The 18,174-nt window shown below is 40.0% G+C and overlaps 1 protein-coding gene across 1 annotated transcript in view; it reads right to left on the reverse strand.

The window, feature by feature from the left end:
* Positions 1-10,388: 10,388 nt before the first annotated feature.
* The window catches only part of ANO6 (anoctamin 6), a 193,237-nt gene continuing 185,451 nt past the window's right edge, over positions 10,389-18,174 (reverse strand). The window contains 1 exon segment of the mRNA XM_017529706.1: positions 10,389-13,568. Within this exon segment, the coding sequence (XP_017385195.1) occupies positions 13,362-13,568 (207 nt within the window). The 3' untranslated portion in view covers positions 10,389-13,361.

The following is an 18,174-nucleotide window of genomic DNA, read 5'->3' on the forward strand; positions in this document are numbered from 1 at the left end:
AAAAGAAAAAAAGAATGAGAGCCTGGAACTTCCTATTCTATCATCTTGCTGATGTCGCTCAAGAAATATACTCTTAAGCATACATGAAATCTGTACAAAAATAGAGTATATGCCAGTTAAAAACTCAAGCTCAATAAATGTCAAAAAAATCAGTATTACAGTATACAGAAACTTTTCTTGCTTTAATGCATTTAAAGTTAGACTTGATACTATAAAGGCAGTCTTACAAATTTCAAGTCACACAACCAAGCAAATCTGTTAGGTAAAAAAGAAATTAGACTCAAATTGCCTTTTTGAAATTAAAGTGGCAAGACGGCATTTCAGATTGAAAAGCAAAACAAGGGAAAATCTAAAATACTTACAATTTATTAACAGCAACAACAAAAAACTGTACATATAAAAGCTTGTGGGTTGCAGCTAAAATAGGATTTTGAGGAAAATTAATGGTCTTAAATGCCAATATTGGAAAATTAATGAGCCAAGCAATACTAGTCTATCTTGAGTACATAACACAATGCTAGCCACATAATAGACACACAAATATTTGTTGAATGAATTATTGAGTAAAACTAACTTAAGAAATTTGATAAAGGAAAACACGGAGTTGGCCTCAAAGAAAGTAGAAGGAAAAAGAAAGTAACAGAAAAGAAAATAGATATTATTGAAATGGAAAATAAAGATATAATAGAGGGAATCAATAAAGTCAAAAATTAGTTGTTCCAAAAGCCTAATTTCATAGATAAACCTATATCAAATATGGCAGTCAACTGGGCGGTAGAGGTTGCAATGAGCCAAGATCATGCTACTGTGCTCTGGCCTGGGCAACAGAACGAGATGCTGTCTTAAAAAAAAAGCAATCAAATCATATCTTGAATACTCTGGTAATTATTATCTTCAGGTAAGCTGAATCAAAATGAGAGTATTTATCTTTGAGAATATGTGTAAAGGCCCAAATTCAAATGCCCAAATGTCCAGACAGACCCCGTTTTACTATTTTCCCATGGACAAGGAGTAACAGGGCATCAATATCATGGTAGCCTCGTTTTCTTTGCTTCCTGCTTAGGTTTGTCTCCAACTGGGCAGACCATATGGGAATTAGTCCATGAGAACCACACCACAGATGAGTTTGGAAGTTTGCTCAATGCACTGTTTTGATATGGGGATTGAGAAATTTAGAGTCTCAGATCCATTTAACTGGCCATTTGCACTGGCCTCTGTGCAACCTGTGATTAAGCACTGGCATGAGCCTACTCTAGTAGGCTATTGTAACTGCATCCTGGACTGTGACTCGCTTCAGTGGTGGACTGGTGGCTAGAGAAGTAGCAGCATCTATATTCATGGCACACAGGTGACACTTCTTCATAGCTCACCATCAGGACTTTTGACCACTCAGCCGTTGCACCAAACCAACAGTCTAGCTTTACCCATCTTGATTTGGTGTCTTGAGCAACCAACTGTCATTCTTATTTTAACATTATGCTACTTTCCTGGATATGCTTCCTAAATATCTTGGCTAGAAAATCTATTATCAGGGCAGATGAGGCATTTATTTATTAATTCAACAAGTATTTACTGAATATTTCTCTTCCACGTGTGCTATAGTGAATAAATATACTAAATAAATAAATATAAATAAATATAATATCTTTCCTGTTTGAAAGAAATATCTTTTATTATTTTTTTAATTGCATTTTAGGTTTTGGGGTATATGTGAAGAACATGCAAGATTGTTGCATAGGCACACACATAGCAGTGTGATTCGCTGCCTTCCTCCCCATCACCTATATCTGGCATTTCTCCCCATGCTATCTCTCCCCAACTCCCCACCTCCCACTGTTCCTCCCCCAAGTCCCCCCAACTGACCCCAATGTGTAGTGCTCCCCTCCCTGTGTCCATGTGTTCTCATTGTTCAATACCTGCCTATGAGTGAGAACATGCAGCGTTTGATTTTCTGCTCCTGTGTCAGTTTGCTGAGAATGATGGTTTCCAGGTTCATCCATGTCCCTACAAAGGACACAAACTCATCGTTTTTGATGGCTACATAATATTCCATGGTGTATATGTGCCACATTTTCACTGTCCAGTCTATCATCGATGGGAATTTGGGTTGGTTCCAGGTCTTTGCTATTGTAAACAGTGCTGCAATGAACATTCATGTGCATGTGTCCTTATAGTAGAACGATTTATAATCCTTTGGATATATACACAGTAATGGGATTGCTGGGTCAAGTGGAATTTCTATTTCTAGGTCCTTAAGGAATCGCCACACTGTCTTCCACAGTGGTTGAACTAATTTACACTCCCACCAATAGTGTAAAAGTGTTCCTATTTCTCCACATCCTCTCCAGCGTCTGTTGTCTCTAGATTTTTTAATGATAACCAATCAAACTGGAGTGAGATGGTATCTCAATGTAGTTTTGATTTACATTTCTCTAATGACCAGTGATGATGAGCATTTTTCATATGTTTGTTGGCCTCATGTATGTCTTCTTTTGTAAAGTATCTGTTCATATCCTTCGCCTACTTTTGAATGGGCTTGTTTGTTTTTTTCTTGTAGATCTGTTTTAGTTCTTTGTAAATTCTGGATATCAGCCCTTTGTCAGATGGGTAGACTGCAAAAATTTTTTCCCATTCTGTTGGTTGCCGATTCACTCTAATGACTGTTTCTTTTGCCATGCAGAAGCTGTGGAGTTTGATTAGGTCCCATTTGTCTATTTTGGCTTTTGTTGCCAATGACTTTGGTGTTTTGGTCATGAACTATTGAGGACATGGGCAAGGACTGAAAGAAATATCTTTAATGGAATTACGCCTTGCATATGGCTTACAGAATCAGTGTGGACCATATTTTTGCAGTGGGTCTCTAGATGACTTCAAGAGTTATAGTTCTGATCACTTTTTGCACACTAGTCATACTACTACAAGTTGAATATCCCTTATTTGATATGCTTGGGACCAGAAGTGTTTCAAATCACAGACTTTTTAAAAAATTTTTGAAATATTTGCATATAAATAATGGGGTATCTTGGGGTTGGGACCCAGGTCTAAATACAAAATTTGTATTTCACATACACCTTATACATGTAGCCTGAAAGTAATTTTATTTTCTCTTGGGGATGCTGAATCAAGTGTGTATTGGGTGCCTGCATTTTGACTGTGACCTGCCACATCAAGTCAGGTGAGGAATTTTTGACTTGTGGCATTACATTGACACTCAAAAATTTTCTGATTTTGGAGCATTTCAGATTTCAGATTTTTGGATTAGGGATGCTCAATCTGTATTGCTTATCACATTTCCTTTTCTGGGACTCCAGGATTTCTAGGAAAAACAGCCTGAAATGTGTATATGTATTTTACACACACACACACACACACACACACACACACACACACACACACACAAAATATGTTCTGAATGTGGCAGAATACACAAAAGAAACCACAGCAGGCCTCATCACAGTATGTAGTCCAGGGTGGACAACTGGGAAATGAGGAAGACCAAGAGCTCAGTGGGCATTGGGCAGGATGAGGCAGCTTGCCTGAGCAGAACCACCAATGCAGACCCTGCATCAGAGACAGAGCTTTACTAGAGGTTGGCATTGATCAGAAGATGGATTTCACATGCACAGAATGTGGAAAAGACTGCATTGGTCTTTTTGGCTTTCAGTTTTACTAGCCAACTTAAATGGAAATGCCATGATTGGCTCTTGTCCAAATTTTTATAAGGCAGTGGTTCTCAGAGCCATTTTATACTCTTAAAAGTTTTGAGTCCAAAAGAACCTTTGTTTGTGTGATTCACATCATACTTACGAATATCTACTGTATTAGAAATGAAAACAACATTAAAAAATTACTTATTAATTTGAAAATAAGCCTGCTGCATGTAAAACATAAAATGTTGTAATGAAGAATAACTCTATTTTTCAAAATAATCTAGTGGGAAGAGTGACATTGTTTTATATTTTTAATGTCTGGCTTAATAACAAGCAGCTAGATGCTCATAACTGCTCCTGCATTCAATCTATGCCCACCTTCCATGTCATGGAGCCTCTGGAAGCTCCACTCTATGCTTGTGAGAGAATGACAGTGAAAAAGACAAATCATATTTTTGTGTTAAGAAAATAGTTTTGCCTTTGTGGACCTCCTGAAAAGGCCTTAGACCCTCCCAGGGAAATCCAGACCACACTTTGAGAACACTGTTCCAGAATCTCATGGCTGACAAAGTGCTTTCAACATATGTCAACACTTGTCAGTCTTTTCCAAATAGGTTTCCCTGAAGACAAAGGAAGGTAAAGTTATAACCCTGGGCCCTAGATGAAGCAGCTTACTGTAAGTGTGGAATTTCTTCTTCTTCTTTTTTTTTTTTTTGAGACAGAATTTCACTCTTGTTGCCCAGGCTAGAGTGCAGTGGCACAAGCTCAGCTTGCTGCAACCTATGCCTCCTGGGTTCAAGCGATTCTCCTGCCTCAGCCTCCCAAGTAACTGGGATTATAGGTGCCTACCACCACATGTGGCTAATTTTTTGTAATTTTAGTAGAGACAGGGTTTTACCATGTTGACCAGGCTGGTCATGTGTTTCTGACCTCAAGTGATCCACCAGCCTTGGCCTCCCAAAGTGCTAAGATTATAGGTGTGAGCCACCCTGTCCAGCCGGAATTTATTTAACGATTGTTATTTTATATTAAACATTCATTCAAATTTTACATTCAATTTCAAAATATATGTTTTATTTATTTTTTTCATGTTATTTTATTATAACTTAAGTTCTGGGGTACATGTGCAGAATGTGCAGGTTTGTTACATAGGTATACACGTACCATGGTGGTTTGCTGCATCCATCACCCTGTCATCTACATGACGTATTTCTCCTAATGCTATCCCTCCCCTACCCCCCCATTCCCCAACAGGCCCCAGTGTGTGGTGTTCCCCTCCCTTTGTCCATGTGTTCTCATTGTTCAACTCCCACTTATGAGTGAGAATATGAGGTGTTTGATTTTCTGTTCCTGTATTAGTTTGCTGAGGATGATGGTTTTCAGCTTCATCCATGTCCCTGCAAAGGCCATGAACTCATCCTTTTTTATGGCTGCATAGTATTCCATGGTGTATATGTGCCACATTTTCTTTATCCAGTCTATCATTGATGGGCATTTGGGTTGGCTCCAAGTCTTTGCTATTGTAAGCAGTGCCACAATAAACATACATGTGCATATGTGTTTATAATAGAATGATTTATAATCCTTTGGGTATATACCCAGTAATGGGATTGCTGGATCAAATAGTATTTCTAGTTCTAGATCCTTGAGGAATTGCCACACTGTCTTCCACAGTGGTTGAACTAATTTACACTCCCATCAACAGTGTAAAAGTGTTCCTATTTCTCAACTTCCTCTCCAGCATCTGTTGTCTCCTGATTTTTTAATGATCACCATTCTAACTCACATGAACTGGTATCATTGTGGTTTTGATTTGCATTTCTCTAATGACCAGTTAGAGCCTAGAGAGGTTAAATCATTGAAACATTTACCTCTAAGAGGATTCCTCATGTTTATCCTGTGATAAGCTTTTTTTCATATTAGTTGGCTGCATGTCTTCTTTTGAGAAGTGTCTGTTCATATCCTTCACCCACTTTTTGATGGGGTTTTTTCTTGTAAATTTAAGTTCCTTGTAGATTCCGGATATTAGCCCTTTGTCAGATGGGTAGATTTCCCATCCTGTTGGTTGCCACTTCACTCTGATATTCTTTTGCTGTGCAGAAGCTTTTTAGTTTAATTAGATCCCATTTGTCTACTTCAGCTTTGTTGTCATCGCTTTTGGGGTTTTAGTCATGAAGTCCTTGCCCATGCCTATATCTATGTTTATTTTAATATGACCATTTCTCCTTTATCATTGAAACATTCACCTACAAAAGGATTCCTCATGTTTATCCTATGGTTTCTTATACACCCTGACACACAATCCAGCATGAGAAGTGTAGGCATTAAGGACTTCATAATGGTGCCGAGTAGTGGAAACTATTTAGCCCCATCTTTATGGATTAGGAAATTAGAGCCTAGAGAGGTTAAATACCTTTGTGGAAATAAAGATCAGCCAAATGAGAACAAAAGGCTATGTATTCAGAGCTTGCTATAGCAAGGGAGTCAGCCACTGTCACTTGTGTTTTGACAGAGACTGAAAGGCAGGCAGAGAAGTGGGAAGGCTTCAGGAATGCCCTGATTGGCAGCTGCTGGCATGGGAAGCTGTAGGCAGCTAAGTAGAAGTGGGCATCCTATGTCATGGTTAGGAGGGGCATATTTGGCTTTCTCTGGTTTGTCCTAGGGTGCAAGCAATAACCGGAATTAGGGAAGCTGTTAGTTATTCATCAAGTCCTGGTCATATTGGGCCAGTTGTTACAGAAAGTGTTGTTTAGCTTCCTGGATTGTCACTAGAGATAGCATTCTGACATACAAGTGTGACTTATAGTAGGCTGGCTTCCTGGGCTGATTGTAGATAAGGGGTTAGTTTCTTGGGGAGGTTGCTGCAGGTTGAGGGTCAGTGTTCTATTTTTATATTGGTCTGGCCATCATCATTTGTATATTCAGTTTCTTAACTTGCTAAAATTTATGAAGCTGGCCAGTGGCAGATCTGGGACTTAAATCAAGGCACTCTATTAATGAGTCTTATGTCCTTTCCCATATCACAGGCAGGCTGCCTTGAACCCAGGTAAAACCACCATCCATGCTGTCTTTGCCCCAGACCTTGCCTTCATTTTTTTTCACAGTGAGTTTCTGTTTTACTCTAAATGTACTTGTCAATCCTAATTAAAACATGATGTTTTTGGTGAAGCTAACTATATTCCTTAGACACTTAGATCAGAAGATTAAAGCCTTCAATTTTGGCTGGGCGTGGTCACTCACGCCTGTAATCCCAGCACTCTGGGAGGCCAAGGCAGGCGGATCACAAGGTCAAGAGATTGAGATCGTCCTGGCCAACATGGTGAAACCTGGTCTCTACTAAAATACAAAAATTAGCTGGGCGTGGTGGCACGTGCCTGTAGTCCCAGCTACTCGTGAGGCTGAGGCAGGAGAACTGCTTGAACCCAGGAGGCGGAGATTGCAGTGAGCCAAGATCAGGCCACTGCACTCCAGCCTGGCGCCTGGCAACAGAGTGAGACTCCATCTCAAAAAAAAAAAAAACTTCAGTTTTACCCCAAGCAAAGTTTCTTTTCCTTCTCATCATTTACAGTATGCAGGGAAGGAAGGGGAGTACATTTGCCCCAGGCTCTGTTCACAGATGACAAAGATGTGGTTTAGTTTGGGTAGCATGACCTGATCAGAGAATTCCTAAGGAAATGTTTGGAGGACTGACACCAAGATATGTTTGTAACAGACTGGTCTTCCTGGCAGAAACTGGGCTGCATTGAGGGGTGGTTTGTAAGCAGTACACTGGTATGCTCTCTTTTACTATTAGGTGCAGCAACTGGCAGAAAGTGGGGGAACTCATATTAAGCAATTAGTTGCTCATGACTGGATATGTTAAGAAAGACAAGCTTTGGAAGACAATAATATTGTGGACTTATCCAGGCTGACTGACAAACGGTCAAGGGTTGCAGCCCTGAATACAACAGGAAAACCCAGGGAAAAAGCTCTAAAGAGACATCCAGGGATCCGTTCCTTTTATAATATATAGAGTGTTATACGGTTCACATTGAACAGGTAATAGAGATTCGAGAGACATGTGGAGTATTCAAGTATTGTCTAGGAAAAGTTCTATGCTAGGCTTTCAGTGCAATTTCCTACATTAAAACAAGGAAGGTAATGCAATGAAGGAGACTGAAGAAGAGGTCTCCAGAATGCATTAACTTGCTTCATTATTAATGAAGGGTGAGTGTTAATGCGATAGTTCTCTCTGGGCTCTGGTGAGAGCTCCAGGGGTTGTATTTGCCCCACCACCACCAATGAAAGAGCAATTTAAGCAATTTCCTGGTAGCTGCTCCTTACATCTGTTTGCTTTTCAGTCTTTTTGGGAGCAATCTAAAAGGAGTGGTTTTTTTCATTATACCTAGAGGGAATAATATACGCAGAGCAGAAATGAGGGACAGGGAGCCTTCTGTTAATTGTGGGAGTCTCCAGAGAGATTTCCCCTTTGTTTAATTGTCTTTATTTCCCTGGACTCTTTGCACTATCTCCCTCCTTCCTCTTCTATCCCAGTCCTGGGAAAAGTGTTGCTGTAAGATTTTGATCTTGAAGCTAGAGCCCTGCCATAGTGAATATTGATTGTCCCAAAGGAACCAAAATATTTGAAGGTAAAATTTGATTCGATTTAAAGACAAAGTAGGGGAGAAAAGGCCCCATGGTGGGGTCAGCCTGCGACATTTGTTGTGGCCAGTGCTGTTGCTTGTTCCCAGGGCTGTAGCTTGTTCTGTACCACAGAGCAGGCCACTTACCTGCAGTTTCCTCTTAGGTGACTGACAGCAATTTATCACTCTGACTCACCTCAAGTGACGACGACGAGAGAAAGTAATGGCAGGGTGTTTTGTAGTATAAATGTGCTTATCCACCCTGAACAATATTAGGAATCGCAGTCTATTTGCTTGAGTTCCTGTGTGAAGTGGTTCTAATGAGAAGAACTAGGTTTGATTATGGCCAAGAACAGGTGAAATGATGAGAAATGAAAGGTAGGATCAGGCGATCTCAGGGGTGCCTTCCAGTAGGTAAAGTGACAAAAATAAAATCATTCCAGCATTGCAAAGGATCCCACGTGCTGAACTGTTTTAGGGAATGAGGCAAGGGGTTTAAAGGGCCACCTGCCTTATCTATGTTTTCTGCTGGGAAATGGAAATGCTGTTAAGTGCATTTGTAAAATCTTCTGTTTCATAATCAAAGGAAAACATCTCCCTAAATAAAATGAAATTGTCACAGCCACAGCAGGTTATTCCAGAATTTCCCCTTCAATTTATGGTTGAATGCTCCACGGAATCTAAAGGCTTTGGGTGGGGTCAGTTCTCCTAGTCCTCTCAGGAATGCTGCAAGGCAGCCTCCCTATTGCGATAACTGCTATCAAACTCATTGAATCTTAAGGCTCAAAGAGCACATCAGAAGAGACAGTTTAGGAGAGAGGGCAGATGAGTCCTTATCAGGGATAAAGATCACATTCTTGCCTGCAGAATTCTGTTCTGAAGTTCTCCACAGGTTCCCCATTGCTTATCAAAGGCAACATTCATCATGTTAGGTTCACAGCTTCATTCTCAGTGATGTAATCTACATTTCCCAAGGATTCATCTGTCATTATGCCCAACCTCCCTCCTAACCAACCCCAGTATGATCCAAGAGCAGGAGTTCGCCAAAGTAATGCACTCGAATATTTGTCCTATTGCCCAGCAAACATCCACTGCCCTTGTATCGATTATAATGTGGAAATAAGTAAAGACCATCCATGTAAGAAGGAAAGGCTATTTATTCAGAGCATGCTACAGCAAAGGGAGTAAGCCACTGTCACTCGTGTTTTGACAAAGACTCAAAGGTGGGCAGAAGAGTGGGAAGACTTCCGCTATGCCTGATTGAAGGCTGCTGGTGTGGGAAGCTGTAGATAGCTAGAAGCGGATATCCTATGTGATGATTAGTGGGGCATATTTGGCTTTCTCTGGTTGATCCTAAGGTGTAAGCAGGCACCAAAATTAGGGAAGCTGTCAGTTATTCATCTAGTCCTGGTCATATTGGGCCACTTGTTACAGAAATTATTCTCCAGTTTCCTGGATTGTCACTGGAGAGAACAGTCTGACTTTCTGTTAGTATAACTTGCTGCAGGCTGGCTTCCTGGGCTGACTATTGCAGATAGCAAGGGTAGGATGTGGGTTGGAGTTCTGTTTTTACATATGGTCTGGCCATTCTCCATTTGCGTATTGTCTCTCAGTAATGAACGGCTGACGGGGAACACAACCTAAATGGTTTTGGGAAAGGTGTCCTCAAGAGAGAAGGCAGCAAGAGAAAGAGGTTTCTAGTTTTGCCAGTTATATCTTGTGTGTCACTATTGGTCATATAATGAGGATTTTTTTAAAAGGAAATGAATGGAATATGCTGCACTTATAAATGCTATTGCAGATATTTTAACACATTTCATTAAACTAGTAGGTGGAAACAAACATTATCCAAAAGTCTTGTAAAAACTGGTAAAATTTGCTAGATTCGTAAAAAGAGTAAGATCTGAGCTGAATTTAATAACTAACTTTTCTGATCTGCAACCTTAATACACTGAATACAATTTTTAAAAATCCAAAGCAAATCTCTGAAGTGTAGGCTGTGAAAACTTGACACAAAAGCACACTTTAAGTGATACATACCTGGCCACTAGTAAACAGCAGATATATTTGTTCTCTTTCTTAAAAACACTAAGACAATATAGAATAGACCATACTATTGTTTGTAAAAATGATTTATTAAAATGCTCATAATTATAAAAGAATATTAAAGTGCACAGAAATGAACATTAATTACAAACTTTACATCTTATGCCACAAAGCATCATGAATAGTTCTACTTCAGTTAAGCTGCTCATACATTTTTACCTTCTCAAACATAATATGAACATAAAATGGTACAAGAAGTGTTTCAACAACAGAGTACATTCTGACCCCTTATTGTGAATTCATGTTTTATGAAATTCAAGACACACATGCAATAAAAAAGGGAAGACTTTGGTGACGGTTTACACGATGGCCTTGTTTAGTTTTAAAATAAAAACGATAGCTTTCCCTTTCTAATGACATATAGCTAAATTATCCGAGGGATGTTTAATGAAAATCCCCTGAGTATTTGGTCTAATATTTCAATATGCTAAAATTCACAGGCATTACAAATGGATATAAAGCTCAATTTCTCTAGTGGTTAACACACTGGACAGGCTGAGGGCCAGATTCTCCCTCTTCACAGGCCCACTGCCAGACCCATCGATTTCCCCAGGGCTCTGCCTCTGCAGCTACTTAGAGATGCAGCCACCACTGTTTGCAGACACAGCTCCATGCTTTTCTTCATCACTGCAAGTCAGCCCTGGACTCAACACTGTGGATGGCATGGGAGATGACCCTGCATCTCACCCACAACTTTGCTCTTTTGGGCATCTTAACAGTGTCAGATATTACATTTGTGGCCTTTAAATACGTAGAGGTTTTTTTCCCTCCTGTCCACAGCAGCACATTTAATCTATGAAAAGGATTCTCTCTGCTGGGGCTATGAAAACAAATGCACATTTAAGTTCTATCATACATATAGGAGATAACGTAAAAACATTACCTTTTCTATGCTGACATATGTGGCGAGTAATTGCCAAATTTAAACACTAGGAGATAGTCACATACTTCAGAGAAGAGAGGAGGTAATAGAGAGGAAGTGACACCCACTTCCAGAAGCAGTATCTCAGGAGTGAAGAGAGGAACAGTGGCACTGCCATCTTGGCTGTGAATGAGAGTTTCCACCAGTGGGAAAAAATTCATTGCTCCATCCCAGTGCATGTGGCCTCATGTGGCCTGTCTTGAACTCCCTCTGACTGCGTCATTAACATGATCAAGAGAGATAGTGAAATGGTGTTCCTGATCCACTGGGACAATTCAAAAGCCCAGAATACTGCTTTGATGGATCCTACATAAATACTTAATCATTCATGGCAGGCATTTGAAATTGTGACCTAGCGCTAAGCTACTTTATTGTAAAAGCCTCTAAAATCTGAGCTTTCCTTTGCTGCTGGGATTCTGATAGGTTGGCTCCTCTGGCACCTGAGCATTTAACAGCATCCCAGTGAGTAGAGGCCCATGCAGCACCACGATGATGCAAATCACCTCCCTCTCCTGCATCCAGCACTGACCAGTTACCAGTAGAGGTGAGAAGGGCTGGCTCCCTGTCTGTCTTTTCCAGAGCGCCTAGGAGGCCTGACACTTAAAAGGCAATAAAATGAAGTAGACTGCTAGGGAGAGCAAAGTGAGGGGGCAAGATGTGCATGGCAGGACAGGAGTGCAGCAGGAAATCTCCAGATAATGGTAGTGTTTGTGACCAAACCGTTTTCCTTTATTACTCTTAACTGCCTGATTGACTCTAGAGGAGGCTAAAAAACTAAAGCTAGATTCTCTTTACTTGGTTAGGAATAATCTGGGTATATTCCTGTCTCTAGTACAATCGCACAGTTACAATCAAGTTACTGGGCCCAGAATAACAGGATGGAGGATGCAAGGAAGCCACATTCTTTAAGGCAGTGACTTTGGTGTGTTGATCCCTTTGGCATATAGAAATAAGCCAAGTCCTGCAGACTCCTGGACAAAAGGCACTGCCCACACAGTGACCACAATGAGGGCACTTGCTGTTCCTGCCCATGCACACAGTCATGCCCCAGTGGCTGTGTAGTGAGCCATTCACGAAGGCAGCTGGTGATGTGTAATACTGCACCTTCTGTATCTAATGAATAAAAGTCAACTGGTAGAAAATTGATGGGCTTATGTTTTCCAGACAATTATGTTGATAAAAATGTAATTTTAATCATGTGGTATCGCTGTTTTCCAAGAAACTACACATCCTTAGAAAAGATAAATTAATTATCCAGATCAACGTGAGTTACAATGCTCTTTGAATCCGGAACTTTTCCTACTTTTGTCATTTTATTCCCTTGAGATCTGCAAAGCAGTCAACATTGATTAGGCACGGAACCTCCCAGGAGTGCTCCTGGAAGATAAAAAGTGTCACTGTGGATTAGGACAAATATGCTTCAAAACCTTGCTATCTTCATTCTAACCCACTAAGAGTATGTCTTTGAGATGGAAAGACAGGCTCAAATGAAGACTGAAACTATATCCTCTGATTAACTGAGGTTTCCTTTCTGGAGATATTGATAATACACGTAAATATTGTGAATTCTTGAGTCTAGTTAGCTATTTTTAATAAGAAGAAAGCTATTTAATCTATAATGATGGTACTGTAAGGAAAAGAGGACCCTGGAACAGATCAAGCAAAATGAAGAAATAAAATACAGCCTAAAAATAAAAGAGATCATGTACCTGAGAATACAGAGAAATAAAAGCAATCAAACAGGAAAAAAAGAATCCATTCTACTTTAGAAGGGGTGGTTTTTAAGCACATTCAGGGACTTTTTCTGTAAAATTCCAATTTATCAGAAAAAGGTAACATTTTAGGTTTTCTAGGTGATTAGTTTTATGCCCTTCTTGATCTAAGTTTTACATTTTCCAGTTTCTGCACCGCTAGCTGAAACCGAAAAATAATACACATGGAAATGGCAATAGTTAAGAATGGTACTTGCCAAAGTGATTTAACTTAAACATTCTCATTGGTGATTCCTAACATATTTTGACAGAGCTAAATTCCTTAAAGTGCTTCTCAGAACATAAACCCTTATTCTGATTTTGGTCGTAAATTGTTATCTACTGCTTCTATCATCCGCTCAGCTATCACCCCCATATTTTTCGTCATATCTTTGAGGTGATTCTCACGAAGAAGCTTTTGGGTTAGGTATTTTTCTCTTTGAATCTTGCTCTTCGTGCGTTTTGATACATCGGGAATTGCATATGAAATGAAAAATTTCACAGAGTAGATGAGGTGCTGGGGAAGAGAAGAAGAAAAATGTCACTCACAATGAAATGGAGAAGAACACGGAGTTCCTGTCATCTATTCTTGTCATTATGGCAGTTATCTGGACACGGCTGTGGACATTTTACACACACATTCAACCACTAATGCCATCATGTCTAATCAACAGTGTGGCTCTGTCTAGCAGATACCATTACTTTATACATTTAGATAATACTATGTGATATGTAGAAAAGTGTATACACACACACATAGTGATTATAAAGGATAAAGAAAAGGGCTGCCCCTCCCATGGTGCGACAGCTCTTCCCCCCCACCCCTTGCGATGGGGGTCTGCGCAGGAGGGAGCGGGTCGCGCTGTTGGGCCCGGTGGAGCGGTGGTGGTCGGTTTCTCTAGGGCCACGCATGCGTCCCCCAAAGAGGGGACGGCGGTTCAAAAAAAAAAAGGATAAAAAATGAATACCCGAGAAAACCTACCATTAAACTCAAAAACTAGGATGCTGACAATGCTGTTGTATTTTGTGCACTCTTTTTCTAATGGCCCTGAACTTCTCCTAAAGTCAGTGCTATCATAGTTGTACAAGTATATGTGTATCATTCTCACTTTTTTTTAAAGTTTGACAAAATATGTATATATACCCCCAAAATATACTCTTGCTTGAGTTTACCTTTATGATACTGCATGCAGTCTTTTGGAAATTACTTTCTTCTTTTTCTGGGGACAGGTTCTCACCATCACCCAGGCTGGAGTGCAGTGGTGTGATCACAGTTCACTGAAGCGTCTTACTCCTGTGCTCAAGTAATACTCCCACCTCCGTCTCCCTAAGTAGCTAGGACTACAGGCATATGCCACCATGCTTGGCTATTTTTTAAATTTCCTTGTAGAGACAGGGTCTCGCTGTGTTGTCCAGGCTGGTCTCAAACTCCTGTCCTCAAGCAATCCTTCCACCTTGGCCTTCCAAAGTGCTAGGATTATAGACGTGAGCCACCACAGCAGGCTGCTTTTTGTTCAAAACTATTTTCTAGGATCGTCAATGTTATTCTATAAAACTAGTCCATTAATTTTCACTGCTGTATAATATTCTGTGTGAATACACTATAATTTATTTGTTCCCCTATCAACAGGCATTGAGCTTGTTTCCATTTTTTGTATTAGGAACAATGGTGTTGCGAACATTATTGTGCTTGAATCCTAGAGGATTATCTGCAAGTTTCTCAAGTGTGTGGACCCAGGAGTGGGACTGCTAAGACCCTATGTCACGTGAATTTTCCATTATATAAGATGACACCAAAACATTTCCCAAAGTAGTTATACCAACTTATACTCCCACAGCAGTGAGAGTTTCAGTTGCCCTACATCCTTGACAGCACTTAGTATCATCAAACTTTTTTTTTTTTTTTTTTTGAAACAGTCTTCTGAATTGCCTTTTTATATCCTTTGCATTTTCTTATTTTTTTTTTTCTTCTTTTTTGATACAGTCTTGCTCTGTCACCCGGGCTTGAGTACAGTGGTGTCATCTCAGCTAACTGCAACCTCCATCTCCTGGGTTCAAGTGATTCTCCTGCCTCAGCCACCTGAGTAGCTGGGATTACAGGTGCCTGCCACCAAGCCTGGCAAATTTTTCTATTTTTAGTAGAGAGAGGGTTTTGCTATGTTGCCCAGGCTGGATCAAACTTTTTTTTTTTTTTAAACCAACTTAGTGATTATGAAAAGGACTTTCATTTTGGTCTTACTCTGCATTTTCCTGACTGCTAATGAGGTTAAACACCTTTTAATTTTTTATTAATCAAAAATCTCTGACCTGGCAAGGGGACAGAGATAATATAAGCATAATTAAAACCAAATTATGCATGGTGTTAAAAAGTGATGAGTACTATGAGGAGATTCTTCTGTAGATTAGTCTGGATATGTCTAAGTGAGCTAACATTTTAGGAGGTGAGGAACAAGCCTTGCAGATATCAGAAGGAAAGACATTCTAGGCAAAGGGAACAGCCAGTGCAGAGGTGGTTTGGAGGAAGCCTCCAGAGTGTGTTTGAGAAATGGCAAGGATGGAGCGGGGTAGGTGACGAGGAGAGAAGTGATGTCTGAGGGGCACTGAGGCGTGGCAGGATCCATGAGGCTTTGCGTGCCACTGTGAGGACTTTGGCTCTGACTCTGAGTGAGAGAGGAAGACAAGAGCAAGCCCAGCTAGGAGACTCTGGCCCTAATCCAGGCAAACAATGATGGTGGCTCTGACCTGGTGGTAGCAGCACAGGTGGTCTGAAGTGCTCAGTGATACATTTTCAAAGGAAAAGACAACCAGATTGGATATAGCGTAAGGGTTCCAAGTACTCTGGGCTTGAGCAGTGTTGAGATGGAGTTGCCATAATCAAGAGGGAAATACTGTGGATGGGACAGATTTTGGGCTGGGTTGGGAGGAGAACATTTGGAGTGGATGGAGGAAAATATACGCGTGTGGGGCAGTAGATGTGAGACATCCGTTAGGGATCCAAGCAGAAAGGTCAGGTAGGCCGTTGGATTCATGGGTTGAGTCAGGAGAGGGATGCTCTGGAAACAGCCATTTTAAGGTCTATTTAGCATACAGATGGTATTTAGAGCCAACAGACTCCAGGAGATCACCAAGAGACCGAGGAAAGAGAAAAGACAACCAAGGGATGAGTCCCAGGATCACTAAGAGAATCAGGGACTGGCACAGAACCTGAGGTGGAATGGCCAGGGAAGCAGGAGAAAAGGGGAAAAAAAGTGTAATTTCCTAGGAGCCCAGTGAGGAAGAGTTTCCAGGAGCAAGTGATGAGGAAAGTCTCAAGTCAGATTTTCAGGGAAAATTTGACACAGATTTTCACTGAGTCAAATGCTGCTCAGTCAGGTGAGGGGAGGTGGGGAAGTGGTGGCTGCTGGCAACTTTGGCAAGAGCAGCTTCAGTGAAGTGGAGGGGGTGAAAGCATGACAGAAAGAAAGAGGAATCAGGGGCAGCATGCACCGGCAACTCATTCAATGGCGCTGGCCACAAAGAGAAAAAGAGAAGTGAAGCAGGCCTGGTCAGGTAAGGATGGAGGGAATTTTGAGATGAGAGAGGTATTAGAGTGTTTAGTGATAATGGAAATTATATAGTAAAGTGACAAAGGTTGATGCCATAAAAAAGAATTCTTTCATTTGTTTCTGCGGTAGGGAATATTTATAGATATGTGAAATTTCTGTGTTATGCCACCCTTGCATTTCCAGGCTAAAGCCTGGTGGCCTGATGTTATCTTTTTAAATTATATTGCTAGATTCAGTTTTGTCCATTTTATTTTTTTAAATTTTATTGTGTATGGTAATATATAACATGATGTTGTAAGGCACATGTATGTAGTAAAATGGTTACTACAGTGAGTCCTCAACATCATCGACAGGTTTTCGGAAACTGCAATTTTAAGTGAAATGACAACACATAGTGGGTCCTCAGATAATGTCAAGTCCTTCAATGTTGTTACGTTACAGCATGATAAGAAAAACCAGTGGTTTTGTTACACATTATCTTAAAGTCATGCTTTGCAAGAACCTAATGACGATGGTAAGTGAGGACTTACTCTATAGTGGAACAAATTAACATGTCCATCATCTCACTTTACATAGATGCAAAGATCTTTCTTAGATGTGTAATGAACAGGGTTGGCTTTAATTTTCCTTTCTCTCTTGTCTGATTTTAGGATTTAGGCTACTCTTAGGCTCACCAAATGAGTTGGAGAGTATTTCCTCTGTGATCTCTGAAGGCATTTGTATAGAATTGAAATCATCTGTTCTAAAAAGCTTGGTTATCACTCTCCAGTAAAAACCACATGGTCTGGTGTTTTCACTGTAGAAAGATTTCAAAGTTCTGCTATAAGTTAAGGTTTATAGCTACCTTCTTTAGCATTCTGGAGATAGACTACTCTCTTCTGGCTTCCGTTGTTACTGTAAAAAGTTTACTCCCATTCTCGCTTTAGTTTTCTCTGTTAGCCAAAAGTTCGTTTCCTCTGGTTACTTTCAAGATCTTACTTTTGGTGTGCTGCATTTTCCTTGCAACATGTGTAAGTGGATTTCTTTATTCTGTCTTAATACATGTCATGCTTTCTGCTCTGTGAACTCTTTCATCTCTTTTATCCATTTTCTGCTTCTTTCATTTTTTTAGGTTAGTATTTCTCATTCTTACATATCACTTAACATCTTTTACATATTTTCCATTTTCTTAACTCCCTGTGATATATAAGGAGTAATTTTTTTCAGATCTATCTTCCAATTAACAAATTCACCTAAACTTCTGTTTAATACGTTAATTTTTTTCATTTCACCAATATATTTTAATTTCTAAGTTTTCTCAAAATTGCCTTATAGTTTTTTTTAGTTTGCTCTTTTTAAATTCTACCCATAATTATTTAAATATTTTCACAATCAGTTAATTTATAGTCCTTATATTGACTGTTCAAACAAACCCTTGAAGTTATCGAAGGTCCAAATCAGTTGTTCCTTGCTGAATCTCATGCATGCTTTTTTTTTTTTTTTTTAATCAGCTTTTGTTATTGACCCTCTTTGATTGCGAGCTCATATTTGATTAGCTTGATCTGAGAAAAACCTGGGGTCTAAACTGAGGACACTTTT

Source organism: Cebus imitator, unplaced genomic scaffold (assembly GCF_001604975.1).
Source record: "Cebus imitator isolate Cc_AM_T3 unplaced genomic scaffold, Cebus_imitator-1.0 Scaffold2, whole genome shotgun sequence".
Lineage (NCBI taxonomy): Eukaryota > Metazoa > Chordata > Mammalia > Primates > Cebidae > Cebus > Cebus imitator.